General features: G+C 36.7%; 1 protein-coding gene across 2 annotated transcripts in view; it reads left to right on the top strand.

Annotated features, from left to right (window-relative positions):
* Positions 1-26,736, top strand: part of LOC120539026 (taperin-like) — a 93,565-nt gene extending 66,829 nt beyond the window's left edge. For both annotated transcript variants that reach the window (XM_039768717.1, XM_039768716.1), the window contains 2 exons: positions 20,598-20,814; positions 24,129-26,736. In XM_039768717.1, the coding sequence (XP_039624651.1) occupies positions 20,598-20,814; positions 24,129-24,148 (237 nt within the window). In that variant the 3' untranslated portion in view covers positions 24,149-26,736. The remainder of the gene's footprint in view (positions 1-20,597; positions 20,815-24,128) is intronic.
* Positions 26,737-27,002: the final 266 nt, after the last annotated feature.

The raw sequence follows: 27,002 nt of genomic DNA, 5'->3' as shown, positions 1-27,002 counted from the left end.
TACAAACTACATGGTGGAAGTAACATAATAAAATATCATTTTGGCTGGAGTATTTCTAAATGAGTTGTTTCAATTACTTTTATAATTATCACACTGTACTGTAGCAACTCATTTGTAAGCATTTGGATCGTAAATCACTGTGGCCTCTCCTGCACTGCCAAGGGGTCATAGCTTCATTTCCTACAACTGGGGATTAATAGGAACAGCATTATTCATTATTCATGTAATTGAAAATGACTAATAGGTAAAGATAGGAGAGGCTCCGGGGTGGAGAGAGTAGCACTGCTGCCTCATAGCAACACAGATGAGGGTTGATTCTCAGCCTGGTCACTATCAGCGTTTATGAAAAAAGGAGGGATGGGTAGTGAGAATCAGTGCATAAACGTACTGTCCAATGGTAGAATGTTGCTTTACTTAATAAGGGAAGGAACATTATCAGAGGTTGCAATGAGCAAAAACATGCAGGGAGATGTTTTTATAATTGCCAGGATTCACATTTGTTCAGGAAGGAGTTTTAGTTTTGTGATATTTTAAACTAGAGTCCCTGTCACAGCCCGGAAGAAGTAACTTTGGCAATCTCAGTCTTTTTAGGCTAAATTTTAACATTCACTTGAGGATTCTAAGGAGGTGAATTGTTGTATGGGATATTAAGTCAATAAACTGAGTGACAGCTTAGGCACAGAATTGAATTTTAGTATTACTAGAGGTAATGCACTGGTCAGAGAGTAGATTTATTGAAGAATATGAGTGTAAGGTAAAAACAGTGTGAGATATGGACTTTGTGCATGTTTTTTGTGCTTGTGTGAACAATGACAAGTAATCAAGGTAACCTCCATGGTTTTGCAGGAGGTGTGGCCTAGTGGTTAACTTAATTTTTTTTTAAAGAATTCAAAATTACAAACATTAAAATAGCATGACCCTGAACATGTGACTTAAACTGTACTTGCAAAGTGCTTCTAAATGGTATTTACCAAAGAATGATGCTATGCACAAGTCAGAGTTCATATGCTTGTAATGAAAAAAGGCATCTACTTGGCTTTCAGACTTATTGTTTTTTATGTTTGCATTCTCCCCATTTTCCCTTCCTTGTATATCACTGCATGACCACCACACATGAAATAAATAATATTGTAGGAAATAAAGTGCTGTATTTTATTTAGACATCAAAATGTCAAGTGTATCATGGTGTCTTGTGAGGAATTCTATCATTGTTTTTATCTGCTTGATTTGTCTTCATCAGTTTCAATATTTGTTTTTATCTGCTTGATTTGTCTTCATCAGTTTCAATTAATAAATTATAACTATAACTATATACTGCAAAAAGGGTTTTGAGATAGGCACTCATGTGCATAGGTTGAGTTCCACACTGAGCTAATGTAGTGGTGGAAAAGATGGTGGCTTTAAAGGGTGATACCGGAAGTGATGTCTTCTGAGACTGGAAACCAGAAGTGACGTCTTTGTTGGCACCAGAATTGACATTCTTTTTGTTAAATCAGGTAGGTTTTCCCATATTTGGCCTGCAGAAACAACAGAAGAAGGTTTAGCGCAACCCGCCATCCCCTGGCCTGGCTTATAATTACCTGCACTTGGTCCACTCACCCTCCTCATAATCGCACATGTGTGACAATATTTACAGTATATATATATATATATATATATATATATATATATATATATATATATATATATATATACTGTATACCACAGTGACTTTTATTGGAGAAATTCGAAAGAAAATCAAGTTCCATCATACCTAGTTGTTGTAGTTATCATTTCAAGCCATAAACAAAAATTAAATCACTTGCCTTAATTGTGTATATAAGAAAATAGCTCATAACTGATTATTTCAACACAATGTGTGACTGAATTTCTTGTAAATCCTCACAGCTTACATTCAAGCAAGTGTTCAGCATGCATATTCTACTCAATATGCCCTATAATGCACTGTAAGTGTTAGATGATGGATGTAGCCCCAAACAATGGGAACATGGACTTGTCAATAAGCGTGGCTGCTTTTGGGCCACCTTTATAGAGGAACAACACTAAAAAAAGAATCTGATGGGTTCATCAAGGAAGAATAGACACATGCCATCAAAACATCATTAGTTTGGGATTAGAATAGGTCGTTGTTGTGAGTGGGACTCACAGAATTAGCTGTAGGGTGTTGAAGCCTCCAAAAAATACCTCGGAAGCAGTCCAGGACCTTCTCTGGTCTGCCGAGAAGAAGCTCACCATAAAGTTCAAAAATAGCAAAATAACCCCTGGAAATATCAGAAATCTTTATAAATGAAGCATTTATTTAAAGGAGACCGAAAAACTAGCCAAAATACCCAGAAGAACAAAGAGGAGTTACCTAAAAAATTTAAGCAGAAATCAGAAAAGAAACCAGTAGTTATAGAGAACTCCAACTAAAATCAATGAAGCATTACTGGGACTCTCCTACTTGCAGCACGTTATAACCAGAGCAAGGATCCAGTTGCAGTGATTTCTGGGTGACACAGCCTCCTGGGGCTCCTCCCACAAAGCACGTGGAACATCAGGACCTTTAAAGAGACCGTCCAAGATGTTTTCACATATAACAAAACAATAAAACATAAAATACATGCAAATCCAGGTATGTGTATAACAGGTGACAGTTGTGTGTCTGGGAAGGAGTCCTACCGCAAGTGATGTCTTCAAACATCTTCATCAGTGGTAGACATTAATCATTTTGCATAGAATGGAAATTTCATGGTGATGTAAAACCAAGAATTCGACTGAAATGTCTTCATATATGTATTGCATCATACTGTTTGTGATAAAAATTTTTTTTAGATAAACAAGAAAGTCAAATTAATTAAAAAAAATAACAGTCAAGATAAGCAGTCAAAATAAACCTACCTCCATTAGGACCCATTAGCCATCTGTCCCACCCAGATTGCCCTGTAAAAAAAGCTCCTAAAGGATCAAGGAGGTTACAACACAACAAGCCCAAATGTAGAGAAGAGATGCATCAAAACGGACAAATTTGAAATTAACTCTGGAACAAAACGCTGACCACTACTAACCAATTTCCAACCAAACCCAACACAGATGATCCAGTGATCTGTATGAATGAAAGTTAAAATCAGGCTAGGTTACAGAAAATAATAATAAAATTAATTAATACTAATTAATGAGTATGCCCAGTTATTGATTGTCTCTATGCCCACAACTAGTTTCTGCCTTCGTGCCTGATATTGTCGGGAAAATGTCAGGCTCACTGTGGTTCTTTAATGAACTAAATGGATATGGAAAATGATTCCATTATTTCGGGATAAGGTCCAGGAACCCATAAGCCTGTATTGGATGGAGCATCCATATATTTTCATATATAATCTCTGTAGAGTTAAACCAACAATATTACAAAAAACATTGATTGAGGGATGTCCATGGCATACAGTGCAATTTCTGTATTTATGTCTCGTGTAACTGCTGTGGCGGACGGCCAGGGTCCATGCCCGGCTGGGACGCCCCTTCGCTATATGTTCAGGGGGAGCAGCCATGGACTGTGCAATACCTCCCCCGGACGCTAGATGGCGGCCCCCCTGGGTTGGAGTGGTGCCTCGGTTTCCCGCAGGGCTCCATGGAAATTGGAGGTGGGTGCAGCCCTGTTGGATTCCGCAGACGCTGCCAGGGGGTGCTGCAGCTGGGACTCCTGAGCCCTTATGGGCAGTGTATTCGCCACACCTGGGAGTGCAGCCGGAACTTGGCAGTCAACCACCTGGAGCACTTCAGAGTGGACTATAAAAAGGGCCAGCAGCCACCACTCAATGGCCAGAGTCAGGAGGAGGAGGACGAAGCTTGGAGGGGGAGTGGTGGTGCCACCAAAGAAGAGTGTGTTTTTGATGTACTGGGGACTGTGTTGTGCCTGTGGAGATCACGAGGAAGACGTGCCCCACAGGTGAAGAAAAATAAAAGTTCTTCGTTTTTAGAAGTGCCTCCGGTGTGAGTCTTTGTCGGGTCAGGCGCCTATATAGCGCCTTTTACACTGCATATGCCATATTTTCTCAAGGTCAATCAAATGGAAGAATTTAATTTATTTTGAAAGAATTAAGTGTATAGGACTGGCAAGATTTGTTGGGCTGAATGGCCTGTTCTCATCTAGATTGCTCTGTTTATCGGCTTGTTCCACATAACTAGGTTTCCTTGAGACACAGCAATGCTAACTTATCCACATTATTCAAAATGTATACATACTGTAAAAATGTAATGGCAGCTACAGCACAACACCAATTTGTACACCTCGCGTGCATCTATGTTTTCTTTACAGAGTGACTCTTGTCACTCCGGGATACATAACTATAAAACACACTAACGTATGCTTAACCTGATCAAAGGCTTAGTGAGAGTCAAAGAGATAATTTCCTAAACCTACCACTTCAGTGAACTAAGTGAGACAATATGTGAAGTCATTATGAGCCAAAGAAAACCCCATGCTGAAAATGTTCCAATCAGCATTTTTGACTGATCTTTTAATTTTTATCTTGGCAGACAGCCCAGTATTCATACAAACAAAACTTAACAGGAATCTCCTTTAACCTGTAGAGTGACTTTAAAAACGTTACAGTGTCAAGGACCAGCCCAGATATTAGTTTCATCAAACTTTTTTTTTTTCTCTGTAAACTGTCAATTTTAACTGAACTCAACGAAAGTTAATACTATTTTCAGAGTTCAAAATATGTACAGAAGAATGACAAAATTGTATCACATCTCTTCAGAATACAAATACACTTATGGAATCAGAAAGTAGAGGCACCAATATCAAAGGCAGTAGTATCTTTAACCATCTTGGCCTGCTGCGTGTAAACCGACTGCCTGGTCCTTAGCTGATAAAGAAAAAGAAGTGTGTTCTAATGATAGATTTATGTCTAAAGGTATTTTTTGCCAAAGCCATATGTGATTTATTTATATTTATGAATTAAATGGGAACCCTTTTGTCTTCAAACTCTAGAATTCCTGTGACCTTGAACATTATGACAGTAAATTGTTTGGTGGTAGGTGGGCTTTTTGTGTCTAGTAGTATTGTTTTTATTGGAATGCTTTATTGTAAGGCTCACTCCAAAGAGCATTATGTAAAGCTAATAATGGCTGATGTGGCGCTGGAACGTAGTTGTCATAGTGGTTGGTTTGTTTTTGAATTCGATCATTGCTGATTTTGAGGTCAGCTACTTGTCTTAAATACAACACTCAAACCCTTACCTGACCTTTAAAATGAAGTCATAGCAGGTCAGCATGGCTGCACAAGGTGGAAAGTAAACTGCAAATCCAATTAACTCTTCTTTGCTGGACATCTTGATCTCTTACTGTACATCTTTAAAACTGACAGCAGCATGTAGTATTACTGCTCACTTCTGACATTAAAATATTTACTTAATTCCTTCATTGTTTTTCTGCAAAAATGATGCTTACGTGGATCTCAGTTAGAGGTTACTAAAATCTGAAATTAGACAAATGGTATTCCTTTCCTTTCAAGATAAGTGTCTGGAAATTCTTTTCTAATGCTTCCATTTCTGTCTGAGGTTGACACCAGATACAGGATTCTTTTTCTGCGTGTAGTCAAGTACCTTAGGAAGCTTTGTCTGTTTACTGCATGTTATGGCTTAAAAGGCTAGCTGTGGGAGCAGAAATTGTATCTTAAAGTTTTGTTTTAGTACTGGAAAAAGACAACATACATTTTAACAAAATATTGCAGAATGAGAATGGTACTGTTTACAAGTCAGCTCAGTGTGTTTTTGTTTCTCTCATGATTAAGTACAGGAAGCTCCAAATGGTCTGTGAGGCAATCCTTCCTTTCACAGCCTATGGTGAATACACCAGCAATTGTCTTTACTTTGCGTTTCATAAGAACACATGCTTACCCTGATTGAGGTTAATCCCGTCTTCTGTCTGCTTTACAGACTAATTCTGCTATGTCTTACGTGGCTGATCAGCCCTTCAGTTTCCAAGGGAGGCCCTGAAGGAATATTTTAGGGGGCCTGGATAACATGAAAAATTGTTGCAGAGCACCCTCATCCTCAGTAGTATAAGAGGTAGAGTCACCAGCAAACTCAACATTTACTGTATATATTTGGGATGAGGAAGGAAACCATTTTCGACGCCAGGAGAAAGAGCAAACTACATACAGAATTAAACACAAGTCTGTCGAGTTGTAAAGGAGCAGCACTAATGTAATTGCTACATTGCTTTACAATCCTGCTAAAATTTTAAATTGGAGATGTAAGACTTTTACATGGCCCCATCTTAACTTCTTTATTGCACTGAATCCAGAAATCACAGAGAATTAGCACATATAATAACATATTCCCTGCAAACCCAAGGTGCATTGTTCCATGATCTTCCATTTGGCCTGCAGTTACACACATACCAGGTTTTGCATCATAATAAAAAAAATCATCTGGAATGACAATCAAAAGATTTTACAATCTGACAATATTTTACACAGATTTGTGTTAGGCATGACGTGATGAATATGTAGTCTAAGTGTAGGAGTTATTTGCATGCCATCTTGTTTTTTGCTTATTTGTTATTATTTCTAGTGTGGTGCCCAATGAGTATGGGAAGTGAACTGGAACTCTGACTAATGCTACTATCTAAGCTTCAAAATCCTGGCTTCTTACCACAGACTGCTCACTGCCTCTAGGGAGTTTGCATGTTCTCCACATGTATTCCTTGGATCACTCCAGTTTCCTTCTACATTTCAGAGACTCGCAAGTCGGGCGTATTACTATCTCTAAATTGAAGTACTATGAGTAAATGTCTGTGTGCTCTTTGATGGACTGGCATCCCATCAAGTGTTAGTTCCTGCCTTGAACCCATGGCAGCAGCTCTCCATGAGTGTCTATTAGAATTGTTCTGATAGAGCAGATATTGGAAAAAAAAATTAAGAAATATAAAGGCAAACTCTTTTGCACTGGTTTGATCCAAAAAATCTAACACATACACAATTTCCTGGCTCCCTAAAATAGTTTGATTGCTAGATAATGTTTTGAAATTCATTTTTTTTTTTACTGAAATTTGGATGCATTGACTAGTGTGCTTCTATCTTAAATAATGTGTGATGATGCCACTTGATGTAACTTCCTGTGGTCTTCCTGCAGCGCACCATTTCCAATAAAAACATAGCCACGATCAAAATATACGTACATTTACAATATGAAAATAAATTAGAGCAGCATTAAAATGAATGAATGACATAATTACAAAAGGAGTACAAAAATGAGATCCACAACATTCAAAGGAATAATCAGATTCAGAAAATTAATGGATTGTGCCACCTTATGTTTGTGTGAATTTTTTTTCTATATTTATTTTCCTGATTACATTAATTAGGTATACACAGTACTATTTTATGTTCTCACCTGCATTTTGAGTAGTGAGTGAGTACAGAAGATTGTAGTAGATTTTTTAATGTTTTTCTTTTATTTTGATGCAAACATTCAAAAGCAGTGAAAGAATAATATTGCATGTGCTACTACAAACATTTTGTTTGCATTGAGAGTTTCAAATAAATGGAAGTTTGGGGATGCGGTCAATATTTCTTCTTGACTTATGGTCCGATTTTTCTCTTCAATGTTCAAAACATTTTAGCGTGACTTTAGCATGATGCCCGTATGTGTGTTTGCGTGTGTGTCTGTGGAAATTCAAAACTGAGTTTCACATTTTAAATTTATAATTCATGTCAGAAACTCTGTTTTTTGCATTGTACAGACTACAACCTAGCATAGAGAAAAATATTTAGAGCAAATGAATTCTGAGCCCTTGTATATTAAAGAAGAATTGCAGCAATTATTATGGACCAGTAACGGCACTACAGTGAATACACTTGACCTGAGCATTTCTAGTTTTCATCCTCTTTCTCTGTATGTTTAGCATTTGTTTGCTCAGAGGTTGATGCGCTTGCTGCTTCCTGAGCAGCTCTTCTTTTTTCCACCCTAGCAGCCTGTGTCTCTTCTTTCGTCAGCATCTTTTCGTGTTTAAACTGATTAAGTCAGTGTTTGTGTTGCAATTACTTAGTATGTTTTCTTTAATTTTTCACTTACACTGGCACTTAAGTATTCAATCTGCCTCAAGAGTAATTTAAGATATGAAGAGGTAGAGGAAGTGATGGCGAAGGTGGTAGGGAATGAGAAAGGCCCTGCTGTCCTCTGCCAAGAGCTGATTCTACAATAAAATCAAATAAAAATAAAAAGAGGAATAACCTTGGAGGTCAATCATCACCCCGAAAGTGGATACTAGACGTCACATAGTATATGTGTACCAAATTTTAGATAAATAGTTCAAACGGTTTTCAAGCTACAGGCGATTTAAATTCCTGGACAGACAAATGAACAGCCACGGTAGCATATGTATATATAAAGATGGCACTGGCTTGGTGAGTGGCTTGGTGATTTTAGTGTGCTGTGTAGCTTTTCTCCATTTTTGATACCACTTCTTTGTATTAGCATCTAAAAACAGTGAAATTTGACATTTTAAAATAAATGTTTGAACTTTTTTGTTTTACTGGTGTTTAGTATCATTTTTAAATTTCTTTATTACCACTTGGTTTTGTCCTTACCATGCTCATAACAATATATATTAAAGTGTCACAAATACAGTGTTGGGTTACTGAGATTTACACTTTACTTATCTTACTACTTTTGTTAGTTTGCTCATCAACCAGTTAGAACTCGAAGAAGTTCGTTTTTCCATGCCTGGCGACAAACATCTTGAACATTTTCCAAGCAGTGACAGTCACATCTGTTTTCAAGTTGTGATTTGTTGACGAGCTAACATGTACATAACCATAATAATCTTAAGTGCAAGCATTTCAATGGAGTACATTTTTTCAATTTAAATGACTTAAGATGTTGGCACTCACAGGGTGAGTTAGAAAGTTGTTTTTCATCCTTTGCTAGAGCTTCCCACTAATCCTAGTCCTGTTTCAGGGCTCTACTTGGAGCACTAAATTCCTTTTCTGAAAGATTTCAGTATATCCATTTGTATTGAGCAGGTTTACTTCTCAGTCACTCCTGGATGCCTCTTTTTCATGCCCCGGATAATGTATTCAGTTTGCAAAGGCAAAAACTCTTTCAAAAAAGTTTTCATAATTCCGTACACAATACTGTGTGTTGCATAACAAGCCCATTTTTCAAGGCTGTGCTGAGCTGAGATGCTGTGTCATGGTACAATGCAATCTGACAAGTTGATCAATTCTGTATGTTAATACAATTCATGAACACTCCTGAAGCCCTTAGTGCCATTGTGATTGATGTGCCTGTTTTTGTTTGTTCAGTAAGCCTCACACTCCCATGTTGTTCTTCAATGGGGTTTCGTCGCAGTGCCGTGCCTTTTCCAGTTTTGTTTCATTGTGTGTAAGGTCTGCGTCACCATATCTGTGGATACGAGTCAGTGCACTATGGATATGAAGGCGTGCTTATATATAAAACAGCATGGCTTTAATATAATTATTATACTTCTCTGCAAATGTGGGTTTTTTTCTGGATGGTCAAAATGACAAAAATAAAATCTTTTAGTCATTTTCCATGGATAAATAAATCAACAGATTTTACTGACTAATTTGAGGAGAACTTTGAATGAGGTATGCTTTCTTCAAAAAGAAAAATCTTGACAAGAAGAGCAAGTTGTCCTTCCGAAGCTCTGTATCTACTTTCCGGGCCAAACTTTTATATCCTTATAAAGGAGCCTTGGCAATGAACCATCCACATGCTGCTTTAAATGAAGGAGAAATGTCTGTCACTATACTACACAAAGATAACTGGCGGCTTGTGTTACCTGTTTAAAATGACGCATGAAAACCTTGAAAGTGATGGTTTAAAGTTGTGTTAAAAAATGTAGACTCCTCAATCGTGATTAATCCATTTCGGCGATGTTCATATTTTTTATATTTATCATTGCAGCCTCAAAGGCTATGCAGGAACAAGCCCAGGACAGAGCGCCACTTCATTGCAAGGCCTATTCATGTAGGCTATGTACCCATGCAGGGCCAAAATACAAAACCCACAACTTTAGGATTGTGGGAGGAAATCGACAGAGAAGAAGGGAAATGTATATACTAAGATGAAGAGGTTAGAACTCAGAGTTCCAGATTTGTTTTAAATGTTTTTATTTCTGTAGCATATTTTCGTATGTAAGAAAGGTAAAACTTTAAAATTAGGTGAGAATAATAATAAATAAATACTGTAATGAAAAATTAATCAGTACGGTCTTGCATAAAATAGATATTTATTTAGTAGAAAGGAAGAGTCATTTACGTTGAAATTTTTTTGCTTGGCAGATGCTTTTCATCCAACGACTTACAAAAGAGGTAAACATAATCGAGTAACATTAGGCTAGGGACTGTTCGTTCAGCAAGTGTAATAGGACAGGTAACAAAAGCTGATTGCCACAAGTGAAAAGATGTAATAACTATTAATTTTAATGTCATAGAATACAATTGATAAAGCAATTCAATTTAATCTAACAACAAATTAACCAACAATATAAAATATCATGGAGCATTTTTGTTTCTTCAATCAATTAAACAGATATTCACAGAACAGATGGGTTTTCAATCACTCCCTAGCAACATTGAAGGAGTCAGCAGTTTGGAAGGAGATGGGCAGCTTGTTCCACCAATTAGGAACTACAGAGGAAAAGAGTGTGGATTAATACTTTCCCTAGCAGATCTGAGTGGGTGAGAAGGAGTATAGCATCTCACTACTATATCCATATACTCAGTAACATGAACTTAATGTGTACTGCTACAGGAAGCAAATACAGCAACCTGAAGAGAAGAATGACACGGGCCACTACATTCTAGACCATCTGCAGTGGCTTGATAGCACATGCAGGTACTCCTGCCAGAAGGGAGTTGCAGTAGTCCAAACGTGACAAGATCAAAGCCTGGACCAGAAGTTGTGCTGCATATTCCATCAGATAAGGTCTGATCTTGCAGATGCTGTACAGTGTGAACCTACATGAACGAGAAACAGTAGAAATGCAGCAAGAAGAATATAGCCAGGATCACAAGAAGCTCAGTTTTTGCCAGATTGAGCTGTAGATGGTGGTCCTTCATTCAGGCTGAGATAGCACTATGACATGCGGAGACTCTAGCTGATACCGTATTGTCCTCCGGGGGAACCACAAGTACAGTTTTGTATCATCAGCATAGCACTGATAAGAGAACCCATGGGATTGGATAAGGGAGCCCAGTGAGTTGATGTACAGAGTGAAAAGTAGGGGGTCCAGCACCGATCCTTGGGCTACCCCTGTGCATGTCTGCTGTACTCTTGACAACACTCCTCACTACGACATGCAGTAGGATCTGCCCGTGTACTTAGATATAACATCTTTAGAGATTAGAATGATGATAAGGTCAGAAGACCAGGGAGTACAGTAAAAGTTTACAAAAAAAACTCCAGAAAAGGCGAAGAAAAAACCTAAACCTACAGAGTTCAATTTTAGACACTGACCGAGAGATCCACTCATTTTCTATGGTGATTTATAAGAATACAATAGAACAAAAAAAGAAAGCTGTCAGAAAAATCTAATTACTGTTCTCACTGATGCTAGGCAGAAGCAGCTGAGCTGATCTGCTCCCCCGATTATTTATTCCTGGGGGTACATGTGTTGTAAGTTGGCACCCTTTTGCTTTATCACTTTATTCTTTACTTTTTCATTCCTATCGGCAATGACTGTGTTGAGGTATTTACAGCTATGCTTCTTAACTCACCATTTAATTAATGGCTTGTTAAAATTCTCAGTAAAATGATATATTTGCACTTTGTTTCCCTTGTAGCTTACTGTACAAATCGAGTGCTCCTGTCTAAAAAACACAGTGCCCTGAAGTGCCATACAGACTCTCTAAACAAATGCACACTTTTATATTTAAATACACCACCTCACATTTTCATAATTCTGGTGCTTATTAGAGGACACTTTGTTCATTCCTAGAGAACATATCACATTTGGGGCAATTTTTTAATATTGATTTAAATACATCAAGACTCCCAAAGCTAACTAAGTTAAAGAATTGCTTTATTGAGATTCTAATAAATACATTGTATAAATGGTAGATTTTCATTTAAGTAAGGCAAATTGCCAAAGACTAAAATCATGATACTTATTATACACGTCTATGTTAATTTTGAGATGACATGGTGGCGCAGTGGTAACACTGCTGCCTTGCAGTAAGGAGACCAGAGTTCACATCTCGCATCCCTGTGGGGAGTTTGCATGCTCTTCCCATACCTATGTGGGTTTTTTCCTCCCCTGTCCAAAGAATAGACAACACTAACTTGGTCCTAGAGTGTGTTTGGTGTATGTGTGAGTGTTCAACCTGGGTTTGTTCCTGTCTTGCACCGTCTGTTAACAGCAATAGGTTCCAGCGTCTGTTAACTGCAATAGGTTCCAGCAACCACACAATCCTAATGTGGATTAAGCAAAATAGAAAATGACATGCTTTGGCGCAAGAATTGCTTTTGCACCTTCTGGATCATGTAACACACCGTCATCATATTGAACGCCACCTTTTGTTCTGTCTGCTGTACCGTCCATTGTTCTACTTTATGTGGTCCTGTGAACAGTGAAATCTTTAAGATCTTTGGTGAATGATTAAAAACTATATTGACTTTTTTTAAACTCTAAATGGAATCACCTAAGCTGAAATGATACTAAGCTCACTGACAGAAAGATTAGAAAATGTAAAATGCTATTAGTAGTCAGTGAACAAATATCCTTCTTGTTAAACAACTTGACTGATTATCAGCATACAATGCCCTCTGTAAAGTATACTTGCCCACATTGGGTCAATTTAGAGTCATCAGACAATATAACCTATGAAACCACTGAGGTGTAGGATGAAACTGGAGCACTTAGGGAAAGCAGTGAATGTGCAACCTCCATGCAGATGAATTATTTGAACGGAATTCTCTTGGCTGTAGCACCTGAATTTTCAGTCATCATGCAGAGTTGGGTAATATGAAGGATCTCTCTCCCTAACTTTATCTCTTTCCAAGTTACTGAATTTTGGCGAAAAATGAAACTTTGAGGGGAACACATTGCATAGCTATGAAAGTTACATGTTAGTTTGGAAAAATCATCTTGACTTTGACAAGCATAATACTATAGGGTGATTCTAATGATTATATGACATTTTCAAATCCCTGTGAACCAATCCATTGTCATGTGTTGAGTGCACTGTGGGAAATAAACCGGAATCAGTTGACTTTCAGTTTAGAATTACTAATGAACCTAACACGCACACATCTTTGGAGACTTGGGAGGAAAACCCATGCAGACATGTTAAAAGCATGCAGATTCTTCAAAGACAGAAAGTGGGCGCAGGCGTCACGCCCAGTATGTTGGACCTATGAAGCACCAATGCTAACCATAGTTACATGTGGAATAAAAACACATTATTTTCAGTATAATTTATTTAAAAATATTTTAAATTGTGTCTTGCTAATACGTAGCCACTGTAGTTAGTCTGCCTTATCGACAATTACTTTTGACACTGGTCTCCTTTAGACCCAGTAGTCTAGTGACTAAGACAGTGGGTTTAAACTGAGAACTCAGTCTAGTCTTTGCAGCCTCAGTGACCAACCTAATAATCGAAATGATGTCTTTTTGAAAATCTTCTGTAAGATCTCAGGGTAGAAAATAATTACTTTTAGGGAGCAATGTTGGCCATCTACTGAAATGAGGGTACCAATCTAGAAATTTAATAGAATGATTAAATAATATTTGCAATCTCTTGCCTTAGATGTACCTTCCGCGCCTTTCCTCCATATTTGCATGTATGTGAACGCCTCTTGACTTTACTGGTGTCCCATCTCTTGAGCACATTCCTGTAAAGCCTGCGTCTGATACTCTTGTTATTTGTGAGGCACCTTTCTCTCCTCCTGTCTGTTTTTTATACTTGCTGTCTTTGCAGGTGACTCTCTCTGTGTGGCTCATACACATTCACTCCTATTTGTGCATCTCACAACCATACGTCCTCTTTCATTGTATCATCAATGCCAAACTATCCAATCAAATTGCTCAGACCTTAGCCTTTTATTTTATAGTAGATTATGGGCCTTTTACCAAATTTAGAAAATAATATTTTACCTTATTAAAATAGTGAATAGCAATTTATTTCATTTCACCAAAAAGCAGAAAAACTAATTCTATTTTTTATTAAAAAAAGGATAAGCAATATAATGATCCAATCAAAATAAAACATACTTCTTTGAAGTTTATAGAAGTAAGTACTCGATTCATGATGGAAGGTCTCATTGTAATTCTGTAAAGGAATAAGGAAAATAATACAGCAGGAAACTTTATTACACCAGCAGCATAGTGGTCACTGCAAGGACTTTTCACAAGGACAGTCCTCTTCATCATTGTCAGCCATGCTAATGCAATGTTTTCACTTAACATTACCCACCCTGTTTTATAGCTAAATGAAACCATTCATAAAACATCATCATGTAAGTGATTATCCATCACTCACATCCATCACACTCGCAGACATATATGATGCTTGGTCGATTGGTGCCGGAAAGCCATGTATTTTTTATGACGCTTATGACTCCACTCTGAGGGAACACTCATCAATAAATCTGGTGTTTTATCAGCTGACATTTCTGTTTTGGGCCAATAGTTTTAGCTTTAATGTGGCTGTTCTGTTTGTGGTGGCATTATTGTCCTTTGTGTTAGCTGCATGTATCACAGTAGTTTGACATAATTCGAAGAGGTTTATTTTACCAATGAGACTATTAACATGATGAGTAAGGTGTTAGTTGTGAGAAGAAAATGGACGATGGAAACAGAGTGTCAGACCTATGTGTTTGTGGAATAGTGCCAGATTACTTATTACTTACTAATCAGATTAATATTATGCCTAAATTTGTGGCCATGTTTTGTCCCCAGTGCGTGTGTTTAAGGAGCAAAATCATTTAATTTAGGGGTATATACCATTGTATATACTAATTTTTGGCAGTTAAATGACTCCCTCAGCTGCTTTACCAGGAGATAGCCTTAAAGCTAATGTTAAATTGAAGCAAAGCTATTTTTGTGATGCAGTGCAGTAGTGACCCCATTGTCTTAACAAGACACCCCAGTCAAAGCAAGTTTAGAATGGTCAAGCAACCCTGTGCTATATGTGAATCTTTGTTGTACACTATGACATTTTAGTTATTGCAGACTTAAAAGGGAGGGTTTAAAAAACACAAGTTCTGCATATTGCTTAATGAACTTAATGTATGCCACAGGAAATTGAAAGATGAAATAAGAATTAGCTCATGTGCAAAGGTAAATGAAGATTATATTTCAACAAGAAGTGGCATATTTATTGGCAGTAATAATAGAAGCGAAATGTTTCCACTAGTTACTCATCAGTCCCTAACATCTGTTTTGCCGAATGTTTGCCCGTTCATCCTTATGAAAGTGTTTAGCGGTGCCACATCTCTTGGCTGTCTTACACGAACAGCCCACTTAACGTCTGGCTATGTTTCAATTGAGATGTGATCTTGAGTTTGACAAGACCATTCTTTTCTCTGGTAAATTTCCATGGATCCTTATTACGTGAAGATCCATTTTTGGCTCATCTTGAACTTGCAGGCGTAAGGCCAGTTGTTTAATTCAAGAATATTTTGGTCTGACTCTGTACATATAATTATTTCATAGATGGTGGGCCATTCGACTACATGGGCAGAAATATAACCATAACTCTGTCATCACTGTGTTTGACTTTTCATCATAAGTATATTTTTTGCGGTAGGCACTATTATACTTTCACCTAATGTGGCCTTTTTACTGTGGTCAAATAAGCTTCAGAATCATTCTCTTAGAAAATACAGAATCATCCATGTGGTCTTTTTTAAGATCAATGGTTCCCTCCTGCTTATACTGTTATGGTTGTTTAGTTTGCATCGTGTTGTTGATGTATGAAGAGCATATTTCCTGGAGAAAGTGTGGCCTGAAAATCTTAAGGGACTCAATCCATCTATTCCACAACTCGCCCCAACAAAATCAAACAAGTTTAAATTTGTCTTAAGTTGTTGGGGTAGGCTCTTTATTTACGAGCTGACAAGAAATTAGTGCCTTCTCAGAATGCAGCAATCATGAATAAGGAACGTAGAAATTTTGGGCCTTACAAACAGAAGCTTGTCTGTTTGATTTTTCATTTGTTGTACCATGACAAGTAAGAAAAAAGAAAAAAGGGCCACAATTGTATCTAAACTTGCTGTAACTGAAAATCCTTAGTACAGCACCGGCTCTGTCAGGCAACAGGTTATTGGCTGTCAGAAAAATACATAAGTCATTATGTATTTAAGTTATTTGACATCTCCAGCAATTTCAGTCATATAAATTGACATAGTTGGACATTGAGATCAGCAACTACAGTATGACATACCCTTGGATTAGAATTTGTTTAGTTTTCATTTTCTATACATTTTTCTAATCGATATCCAATGTATTAAGCTTAGAGTCACGGGAATCCAGTGCCCATTATAGCTGCAATGGGTGCTAACCTCAGGTGAGGCATTACCAGTCCATCAAGGGGCACATTTCTATACACCCACACGCTTGCTCACATGGAGCCTATTTGAGTTTCCAGTTTTAATTCTTCTTAGCTAGTTCCTTTTCTAATTTGTTTATTAATTCTCAAAAACAATTTGTAGTATTTGTGGATATTAACCATTTCCTCCACGGAAGTAATGACTTAATTAATGATTTATGTAGTATGTGTAAGTGTTTTTATGGTAACATTTACAGAGTACATTTATTATTATGCTCTAATCAACATGAAACATATCACTAGTCTCCTGTACCATGATTAGTGAACACCAGTAACTGAATTACCCTTCTGAGTTACACATTTATTAATCCATCCATTCATGTGGATGTCAAAGGAAAAATGGAGAGGGTGTTCAGAGACCGCTGCCTGACTACTTCACGATCATGTGTCCATTAGTAAGATAAGCGTCCATGATAGCAAGGTAGGAAATCTGTAAATTATTTCATCTTCCTGACAACCCTTTGATCAGCTCCTCAGCTGCTTAGTTGAGCCAACTTTCCAGTCATCAGCATATAAGTGAGGGGGATTCTGGGATGAGGGTGGCAGTAGCAACTTCTTTTTCTGAAATAAGGCCCAACTTTTAAATAAACAGAAACTTGGATCTGAGCATTTTGGCTGGAGTATTAAGGGTACTAGTTTTATCCATATTTGGCAAAAGAAAAGAATATGGTGTAGTGGTCAGTGCCTGAGAAAGAGTGGAAAAATGAGAAATTATTTGGAGAAGACAATCAAAGCTTTTGGGGATGACACACACAAAATACACAGAAATGGATAACACAAAGTAAAATAGGACCAGCTTTATTGTAACAAATGTAGTGCGCTCTGAGATGGCGGTCAGATGGAAAAAATTACTTTTATTTTATACTGCTGTTTCTGGTTTATATAAGCTGGAACAGTCTGAGCCAAAAAGCATTTGTTTGTATAAGAAAAAAAAATTCCCAGGGTGGTTTCAGATGACTTCAGTTTCAGAAAAAAAGAGTACCCCTGTGCCTCTGCTCTGCACTTTGACAGGTGGTTCAAGAAGAACACTTGGCTCAGTGGTCCTGGTCAAATCAAGCGGTAAAGGGGATGCTTAAAGCAAAGGGATTGAAGAGGTGGGGAGGGGTTGAAAGAAAAATCCATTGCAGTCACTGCATGCGATTAGAGGATTTGAAACCTACAGCTCTCTAAGTGGCAGGCTAATGATTGCTTATCCTTAAAATTGGTTTAGTGTCCATGGCTACCGGATTTACGGGGAATTCTTCAATCGGGTAGTCAATGCATACTTCTTCCTCCTCAAAAAAAAAAAAAACCCAACAGAACAACTTTAAGACCTTGATTTTGCTGGCTTTTAGATCAACGGAGATAAAGGCTGCATGCGTTGTGCTCCAAATAGGACATAATCATTATTCTTTTCGTTGCTTGTGCTTTTTATTGTTTGTTTATATTATGTAAACATTGGTACTGAGTTTATAGCAAGAAAAAAAAAGATGAGTCAATTTTTAAAAAATTATTTAATATAGCAGTATAAATCGCTTTTTCTTAATTTGCCACAGTTACCGCTAGTGCCTCATGTATCCAAACATTTGAGTTCAAATCCTTTGCTTAGTGAAATTTATTCTGTAGGTTCTGTAGTTTTTTCCCACATTCTAAAAAATTACTGGTTAAGTTAAAAGGTGATCCTGTATTAGTTTGTAAGTCATCAAAAATCCCAGAACATTATAAGTATGTTCGATTGAGGATTAAAAATGTATACAGGAAAAATATTTAAAGTTCTCAAAAGATCTTCAATACTTCATACAGGACTTGCTTCAGTTTACTATGTCCATTCTGCCATTCCCTTTTCATCCGAAAAACATTTTAACAGTAGATCTTGAAAACCACCATACTTTTTCTTATGGTCTGCTATGAATGTGGGAGTTTGCTTGTGTCCAGGGTATTTCCTGCCTTGCCTCTTAAAGCATAATATGAATAATGACTAAAGCATGCAATATTACAGTATAACTAACTTGTAAATAAAAAGAATATTTCTAAAGTTTTCGAGTCAGTATTCCAGTTCTCCATAAAGGTGGGGTTGACTGGCATCAGCTGCCCACAACCCCACATTTGCCTCCTCAGGGAACAGGAAGGTTATGCTGCAAAATCTGCTTGCTGTGGATTTTTAACCTGCTGGAATGTCCGATTTATAAGGAATTACCTCACTGGCCCTGTTGTATGGAACCCTGCTGTGATGGCCAAGGTAATCTTGTTTCAGAAATGGATTAGCTAGCTTCTGAAAGGAGCAAATCAGTTCACTAGAGTGACCTTGCTACTAAAATAAATAATAAATTAACAGCTTTCTGACAAAAAGTATTCAGATACTTCAGAAGTAACTATGAAAGTATTGCAGTCATTTAAAAAACGCGGAAATGCAGTTGTTTATCCTGTACCAATTAGAAATTTGCTTTGAATTTCAAAAACAGCAAAATTTTACTGAATTACAGAATATTCATATAAGAACATGTTTCTCCATGTTCTGTTGCCATTGCATTGGCAGTCATTTCTGAATAGACAGAAGAAACAAAACAGCTTGTCCTCTCCTATGTAGTTAAAATTATTAGTACAGGTTATGTTTCCCTAATCCAAAATTCCAAAACCTAAAACATTTTTAGCACAAACATCACATCATAAGTGGAAACATAAGTGGAAACAGTATAATGATGGTAAGGCAAGCCATTAGAAGATTTAACAGTGCGTAGTGAATGGATGAAGTAAGATGGGAAAAGAGTTCCCAACAAAAAAACCATGGGTCACATTTCTGGAGAGCTATTGAGAAGAGGCAAGTGAAGCATGTTAGGACATTCAATAGGAAAGGACAGAAAGTCAGTCCAACAAAGAGCTCACCTTTCTAAGCTTATTAATTGATGAGATAAATAGGAATTGGTGAATGTGCATCTAATATGTCCAATGCCTAGAGCATGGCATATTCAGAATGTAGAGTAGGTGCGATAAGAACTTGGGAAGTGGCACCGTGAGAAAACAAGATCTAGTTATACTACATTGGATGTTAAAAATGCAGTTTTTTGTGCTTGCATGATAAGAACTATGACCCATGTACATTAACTAACAGCCGTTTACGTAATTAACTTTTGAACTGACTTTGTTTAATACAGGGTTATAAGGAATAAAAGCTTATTTCAAGAGTAACAAACACAAGACAAGAATCAGTACTGAATGGGACACATACTGGTCATTTTTGTGGTTAGCTGCTTGAATTGCTAATTTGTAATTATTTAACTGATCAGCTCATTATATGATAGATTATAACTGAATGAATGACACAAGCATACACTTTTCATGTACTTGGGGACTAATGCTTCACAAATACAAACAAGGCTAACTGGATACTCTAAAGTAGCTCTGATGTCCTGTAATGGACTGGCATCTTGTCTGGCGTTGGTTTAACCTTGGACCATGTGTTACTGGGATATGTACCATGAAACTCTGGGCCGAATAGGCTGGTATTGAAATGTGTATATGTGTAAGATAAGAATATTTATGAAACCTTAGCATTTCATACACTTGTTTTAAAAAACTTGGACAACAAGGTCTCTCCCTTTGTGGAAGCAAACAAAATCACACCCATATGGCATATGCCATATGGCACCTTTTGAGGATTTGAAACAGCGGTTATTAATCCTAAAAATTAATAAACAGGATGAGACAAGCAAAATAAAATTTTAGTACAGACCAATTTCAAAAAGGAAGAAAAAGGCTGTAAAACATTTAGATCAAGTGTGAGTCCATTTCTTATAACACGCCATGGCTCATCATGCTTTAGCACTTTATTCTGTACTGAAGTTAAATAGAATTATATTGTCTTAAACTTGATGGATAAAATTAAAAGCTTTATTAGCAGGAGGTAGAGAAGGATAAATGAATAAACTGATGAAAGAAAATGTTGGTCATTTAGGATGTTCTGTTAGTACTCCAGAAACATCACATTTCTTTTCTGCTCTCATAGTTTCAGAAGCAGCTTTTCCTCACTTTTCCGTTTCTTCTTTAATTACCACAGACGATGCGCTTTGATGAGGATCATCTGGAGACCACATTTGAATATCCCTCTGAGAGCTTCTTACTGGCAGAACTGGGACTGGATGACAAGGAGGTGATACCTCCGCCACCAGCTCGAACTCCCGCAGTGAATGATGATGATGAAGAAGAAGAAGCTACTTTGTTCACTCATAGAGGAGCCCCAGGATCCACTAGTCGTGGTAAACCACTCATTGTTGGTGAGTCTTGTGTTTACTTGTAAACAAATTAAAAAACCTATTTGGCATATGACGTCACAAGATGTGCTGTTGTTGTAGTTTCAACACTTGAATAAGAGTTGATCTGTAAATGCAGTTCAAGTTTCACAAACTTCTTGTTACTCGGTTAGTCCAGATGTGTCATCTTTAGTCTGACATATAGCACATGACCAAATTAGGTGTAAATAGAATTCCGATCACATTCAGAGGTGGCCAGAAACAGACAGTGACCACATGAAATAAAAGTGTAAATGAAAATGCATTTTCTGTCCATATACAACAACTGAACATGAAGCTAATTTGACTTTTGAATTTGGGGTGGTGTGGATCTCTATCTGGTAAGAATGTGGGTAATGGAGACACAATTTAGCACAAAGTTTAAATGTAATCCAGCTAAATTATGCTGGCTACAACAAAGAATAATGCATGTTAATTCAATGTGTAAAAGAGGGCCTTAGTGTAAGAGCCAATTGTGATTAAACAGAATGAATACCAGTCAAAGTTCCATATTAATTTTGAAAAGATGACCGGTAATTTTTACCAAACCAGTTCCCTAAGAGTAAAAAGACATTCTACAGTGTTTTTTCTTTACTTTTAAAAACCTGGTATAATTATCCTTGGCTGCCCAGTATAGAAACGTACAGACTAGAAAATACAGCAAATAAATAATTAAATAAAATCTCAAGTGGCTCAAACGGGATAAAGACGTGTAATCACTACTTTGCCTCATTATTGCATAGCATGTCATGTTTAATAAAACAAAGTAGGATTTAATTGAAAATGACTACATTGTTGAGAAATCTCTGGAACATGTTTTATATATTTCAACTAAAGAACTTTTTGTTTTTCTGAGTAGTTAGAGTATTTTCCTGTTTTATTCAAATGAAAATATCTTGGTGGCTTTAGTCCATTGTCTTCAAGAGAACATGTCCACACATTTCCATAGGCTGCCTTTTTTTCTTCAAACATGCCCACAGTTTCTCTATCAATTTCTACTGTTTATTAGTGTATGACCTTTTGAAAGTCACTGCTTTTGACAGGATTTTATTTATATGGTCCGGCATATATACAGTAATTAATGTATTACTTACTATTACAGTATGTTACAGTGTATGCATTCTAACATGGAAAGGTGTTACCTTTAAAATTCAGACATCCTGAAAACTGTACATTTCACAATGAAGGCCTTGAACGTGTATAGACTGAATTAATCCAGTGCTGCTCATTAAATAGGTAAAAATCATTTTTCCATTTTCTACTTAACACACATATTTTTGGGAAGAAGCGGAAAAAGCAAAATACCTGCCAAAAACTCAGAAGGATAGAAGTAATAACCAAGCAGGGATCTGAAACCAGCCAACATGAGTGGTGAGACAAAATCACTAACAACTATGCCACGGTCAGTAATTTAAGGTGTATCCTTAAAGGAGAGTTTCAAATCAAAGTTATTTATTTACATTCATTGCATATATTAATTGGTCACATGAAATTGTATTCTACAATAACACATATTTTAATAAATTAAAAAAGTAGCCTTTTTTGTATTTTATAATGGAGCTTATGGGTTCCAAGGGCCCAATATGAAATGATCAGAATGCAATTTTGTGTGGCAAATTAATATATACCATGTCTCTCTTAAAATATGTACTGGTAGCTTTTGCAAGTAGCGTGTATTTTATTCATGAACTTCTTTTCTACCCTCTTAGATTCCATTTCTCTTCTGTTCCCATAACCATAATGCTCAATAGAACTGATGTGAAAAGATGTTTATTGTTTCCAATATTAAAATAATAGGGAGGACATACTGTGTTGGGAAAATATGAGAGCTAACCGCTTTGATTAGGGTGGCCCATAAGTTGATGAGCAAATTAAGACAATATTATGGTTCATTTTATTGATTTATTTATTGTTATTATTATTAGTTGTAGCAGTGGTATTGTCATGCATACAGAGTACAAACATCTCTCTTTACCTAATTTTTTTTTTTTGCAATAATGGCTATTTTTTTATACTATAAATACGGTGTCTGGACTGTTTCTTATAAAGCACGTTTTGTATGACTCACCATTAAGAAAATGTTGAAGGCTGCACTGTGTGAGTGTGCTGATGCATACAAGTATTCTACTGTTGTCACCCAAATGCCATTCTAAAGGCATTTGTCTTGTCTTGTGTCTTTGTTTTCTTAGCTAGGATGCGCTTGTTCAGTAGCTGAATACATTAAGAAAATCTTTCAAAAAAAATCTTAAAAAATGGCTTTAAAAATGGTGGAAGAAAATGAAAACAATTTGAAAAGTAGTGCATTTTTTTTTGTTTTTGCATAAGTTTCATAACTACATTTTGCTGTCACACAAATCCACTTTACTGGTCAGCCTAAAAAGCAAACATTCTCTTAGTACAACAGTGGTGAAGGTCCATTTTCTGTCTTGGATCCCAAATGTAGGATAATCTCATTATTATATATCATAATTAATGAATGAACTGTTTAATATCATGGAGAAATCAATGGTTGATGTTTATATAGGTGTTTAAGAGTGTTTTACAGATGCTTGGGAGAACTGGTTGGGTTTTTCTGATAAGCTGGGAGTGCACTATTATTTATAATAAGGAAATAGTTTTTTTGGTATTTTTGCTTTTGGACCTGTTTTTAAGGAATGGATTAGAATTGCATACCAAGGGATGACTGCACAGTGAAATTCATACTGTACATGTCCAACCAACATGCAACATACCGTGATATACAAGAATATGTTAAAATACTGTATATATCATTTCATTTTGTTAAATAAAAAAGAACAAGCAGCATGGTAAGGCAGTGTTTAGAGCCTGATAAGCCACAGACAATTAACTAAATGCCTTCTTCTGGTACCACTGAATACCTGACAGAAACAATCCTTGAACTTGCATACTTCATTATTTTCACTTACACAGGCCCAATTCAGAATCGCCAGTCAACCTAACATTACCTGTATTATAAGGTGTGAGAGAAACAACTACATGCCAAGTAAATCCCACAAAAAGAGCATCAAAGGCTATGGGTGATACTTGTCTTTAACTTCTCAAACTCACTCCAACAGCCCTTCAGTGGTTTTCTAGTGGGCATCCTAATGGAAATTTCTACCTTTGTTAAAACAGCTGTTCACTCAGAAGTGAACATTTTTGAAGTCCACAAGAGAAAGTATGGGAACTTGTGGGTGAAATGTTTTACTGTTAATACTACTGATTTTTAGACTGTCTGGAAAAGCACCGTCGTTCATTCTCTAACAGAATCTCGATTCTTTTTCTTTTCTTTCTTTCAGATGAGTCTTGCAGACGATAACACAAGAATGGATCTTTTTCTCTATTACTATCAAAAAAATCATCAAGCCTTGCATTTCATTAAACAAAATAATCAAGTGGAGACAAAGGAAAACAGAGAGAAAGCCTGAGTGGCTTTAGTCATGGAACAGGAGTGGCAGAACTGAGCGTATGCAGACCAATGCCACATGTCCTTCCTGAGATCTTCTATCTTCTCAGTCTTCCAAAGGTCTTGTTACTGTACCAGTGAATGTTCCTGCAGATGGCTAACTCTCAGAAGTTACCTTGATGGTGTCTGTCATTAGTGTTGCATTTTTGCTTCCAGCAAATACACAATATCTGTTACAACTGGAAGGCAGTTTAGGTCATACTAACATGTATGTTTGAGTTATGCATATACGTTACCCTTTTATGTTCATCGGCTGAGACGTCAATTTATTAATCACTCAGAATCTGGATTAATTTGCAGGTCCACAAACACCTGTGTGAAGACAAAGATGTTTCATCCTGTACTCTGATTGGTTAATAAGCTGCTGTAAGTACGATATAATTGAATGTGTATGTTGCAGACATTTTTTACCGAAACGACATTACATAGAGATGTGATCACTCTTGCTTAATTTGATTTTTCTCTGCTTGGAATGGACTGTTCTCTTACACCTCAGCACGATTTATCATTGCCCCTTTTATATGTGGTTCAAGATTTTCCCAAACTGTATAAACAACAAGTCTCGGAGTGGGGGCATTTTTTAAGTTTCTGTGTTTGCACAAATTTGCGTGTGATTTTTGCTCTCTCTCTCTTTCATTCCTTCTCCGTTTACATTGATGAGTTTTCATTTTTCCAGTTTGCCTTGGAAACATTCAGATGCTGGGCTGGCACCACAGCACTTCAAATGAGTACCAGAATTTGTTTTTCTTTCTTTCGTTTTACTTTTTTTCTTATTAACTGTCAGCAGTAACTGCTGCCAGTCCATGTGGGTCTTTCTTAGATGTTACGTGTTTTTTTAGGATTTTGTCTGTTTTTTCCATTGCGAGAACTGTTACGCTTCCAAAGAAGGTCACACAAACTAGCTGTCAATTTCCAAAATATTACTTTGTTATCTTGCTGTTGCACAAATTGAAAATGAAGTCAACATTGATTGTAATTTAATTTTGTCATTAAATTGAAGAGACAAGCCCAAATTGAGGTAGGGAGGAGGTTATGATAAAGAAGTTGGCCTGGTTACGTTATAATAGAATAATCATAAAAACATTTGGGTGTCGGGAAGAGACAGTCTTGGGACACAAAGTATTGGTTACTTTATACCAGGCTGTTAAGAGCAAGTGAAAAAAACTGGGCCAGGGTATTTTGAATGTGATGTGCTTGTGCGCCATTCTGTACTGTTAGCTCCTCCTTGTGAGGCTTTGTTTTAATGCAGCTGAAGGAAACACATTTTTGTCAAAATGTGGCTGCGTGTAAGCCGGGTATTGATTGGCGCTGCAGTCAGTCCGTAAAGCAGTCAGAATCAGTACTTGTTTATTTAAGCCGACTTGAATAGAATGCAGGGAATCGAGGAAGAAGCCCCTGCGAAGTTTTGCATGTCATCTTCGTGTTTCGTTTAGCTATTGTATGCTGTTGCATTTAAAGCACTCATCTGAAAAAGGACATGAAAGGCCTACAAGGTTAAGGTGTAGTGAAGGATTTCAGCCATGGTAACTGTATTGAGAGAACTTGGAAGTTTTCAATATTTATTAGGTTTATGCCATATAGACTATAAAGAATTAATAAAGGAAGCATTCCGTAAATTTCAGGCATTAGCACTTGTTTTTATCTAATTTAAAAAAGCCTACATTTTGTGTGAAAAAGTACCCATTATAATAATTTTTATTCCTTTTTTTCTTTGGGGGATGCTATCATTCAGTGCATGTATTACACGGCAAGTATTCTGTAAGTAACCTTTCATGTCTAAAAATTTAGAGAAATGTTTTGTCAGTGCAATTTCCTGGAATACGCAATCTTTATTTTTAGACGATTAGCAATATAATTTAAGAGGAGAAATCTGCTGAATCCTTGTGGGATTGTTTCACACAAATACCTGCACTGTTTGTGGCACTTAACGGGGCTGCATTGCCAGCATTTCAGGTTTTACAAAAAATAAATAAATGAGAAAGCAATTAGGAGCACAGAATGTCTGTGTGGAGTCACGTCTTCTGTGGTACTGTACCGCCTTCTGCTGGTTGACTGTGGTATTGTCTGATTTCTTTCTACCTGGACTTCATTTCTTCCTTGAGTGGCAGTAACAGAAAATGCAGTTTCTGAAAGAAATTAAAATATTTCTTTTTGAATCTTTGGTTGCTTTTATTTTCATATAAAAATGTATTTTTTGACAGTATAATTCCATTGACTTTAAACTATTCAATACTTCATTGTGTTTATTAAATTCAAAATAAACAGTCAACAAAATTAAATGACAGTTCGTTTTTAAAAAAGAAAAACTTTTGTAAGCCTGTTTGCTAATATTAATCTGTTAAACATGCATGTGATTAAAGAAGAATTTCGCTTGTGTTACTTTGTTTATGAATGAATGCCGACATATAAAAAATGAATGTCAATAAATTGTTTTGTTTAAAGCATTGTCATTGTTTTCTTTCATTGAAGTGTTTCACTTTTACTCAACTTTTCTTAAATATTTAAAGATATTTATTCGTTTTTTTCACACATTGGGTTAGAAGTGGTAGAACAGGGATGTCAAACTCCAGTCGTGAAGGGTCTCGTTCTAACCATCTTCTTTATTAGTGACCATTTTTTGCTGCTAATTAACTTCTTTATCTTTTAGTTTTAATTACTTTGCTCAGGCCCCTTAGTTGTTTCTTCTTCCTTAATTAGCAGGCAAAAC

Source organism: Polypterus senegalus, chromosome 11 (assembly GCF_016835505.1).
Source record: "Polypterus senegalus isolate Bchr_013 chromosome 11, ASM1683550v1, whole genome shotgun sequence".
Taxonomy (NCBI): domain Eukaryota; kingdom Metazoa; phylum Chordata; class Cladistia; order Polypteriformes; family Polypteridae; genus Polypterus; species Polypterus senegalus.
This window is presented reverse-complemented; position numbering and strand designations above follow the sequence as displayed.